The sequence below is a fragment of the Sinocyclocheilus anshuiensis genome, unplaced genomic scaffold (genome assembly GCF_001515605.1).
Source record: "Sinocyclocheilus anshuiensis isolate Anshui unplaced genomic scaffold, SAMN03320099.WGS_v1.1 C32739735, whole genome shotgun sequence".
In the NCBI taxonomy this organism is placed as follows: Eukaryota; Metazoa; Chordata; class Actinopteri; order Cypriniformes; family Cyprinidae; genus Sinocyclocheilus; species Sinocyclocheilus anshuiensis.
This window is the reverse complement of record NW_015619662.1, coordinates 1-1,376: the sequence shown is the minus strand read 5'-3', so window position 1 is coordinate 1,376 and position 1,376 is coordinate 1. Positions and strand designations below refer to the sequence as shown.

General features: G+C 37.2%; 1 protein-coding gene across 1 annotated transcript; it reads right to left on the bottom strand.

The window, feature by feature from the left end:
- Nucleotides 1–18: 18 nt before the first annotated feature.
- On the bottom strand, nt 19–1,363 carry LOC107682945 (interferon-induced GTP-binding protein Mx-like). The gene is made up of 4 exons (XM_016479052.1): nt 1,226–1,363; nt 1,043–1,119; nt 738–947; nt 19–643 (listed from the first exon to the last, which is right to left on the bottom strand). Exons 1-4 carry the CDS (start codon nt 1,230–1,232, stop codon nt 419–421), a joined length of 519 nt encoding a protein of 172 aa, XP_016334538.1. The 5' UTR covers nt 1,233–1,363; the 3' UTR covers nt 19–418.
- Between the last annotated feature and the right edge of the window lie 13 nt (nt 1,364–1,376).

Here is a 1,376-nt window from a genome sequence, read left to right as displayed (position 1 = left end):
AAAATAAAACAAGCAGGTCAATCATTAAGGAAAATGTTATTTAATTTTTTAACAAATCACACACTATAGTTGAAGCACTGAAGCTTTTAGTGATTTTAGAAAACAAACTGTAGGTATCTGCCCTCTAGATTTGGCTTGGATACAAAGTACAGCATTGGTGAGCAACATGTAAACAATCAAATAGCATAAGATGCAGGTTAATTCAATTGCAAGGCTAAAAGTTATTAATTATTTAGAAATGATTACAGGGAAGTTTCAGAAATTTAAAATCTAGCAATATATCAAGAATCAAAGAATCAAAACATTGTTGTCAAATCTAGCAAACCTCCATAGAACAGTTGTCAGATACATTATAAAATAATATTATTATGGCAGATTTGATGTATTTTCATATAATATCCTCTAGTCAACAGATCCCTCAAATAAATTCAGCAAGTGCTGCCTGAGCAGCAGTCAAACGATCCAAGCGAGCTAGTAGGTCTTTGCGTCTTTTGCTGACATCAGAGTCCTCAAAGAGGAGCTCGCTCACATTTGCCCCGTCCAATAAACCTAAAATGTCAGTAGACAAGAGGTCAGCAGTTTCCTTCAGCATGAAAAGGGAGATCATCATGGGCAGTTGGTCAGCCATCCTCTGCACTACCATCTGAAAGAAAACAATGATATATGAGATATTAAGTTACTTCCACACACCACAAGCACTGCATTGCAATTTGTTACTGAAACCTAGGCATATCTACCTCATAATGTGCCTCCAGCATATGACTGTACTTGCACTTTTTGTCAAACATAGGTAACTGTTCTTCTGAGAACTGCTCATTGGTAATCTCACTCAAGATCTTCAGGAACATGGGATCTTGAGTGTAGATCAAGTTTTCCATTTTAAACTGCTCTGAGATCCTCTGCTCTGCCTTCTCTTGCTGACTTGACAGAATGTTGTTGATTTTACTCTATAGAGACAAGTGAAGAAGACAGAGGAAAGAAAACTTGATCAAACTGTATTAAAAATGGGAAATATTTGCTATTAATTATGAGAAATATATACCACAGTTATGTTTTTAAGGGCAGGGTAGTTCCGGAAACAATGATTGACCACGTCAAGTAAATGTTTGATGGTGATGTCTTCAGGAGACATGCATAAATCAAGAAGACAAACAGCCACATGTGCTAAAATTATTAAAGTTATTCAGAACCAGAACATCTTTAAACACAAAGGTGTGTGATGTACCATTCATGTCACTGAGTAAGTCATTGGCTGGCTCCTCTAGTTTGGCCACATGTTCCTGAAGGGCAGACTCAAACACTTTGTAGTTGCTGATGCCAGGCAGTTCCCTCCCTCTGTTTTCCTGGCTCACCGCTTTTGAATTAGAAACTTGTTT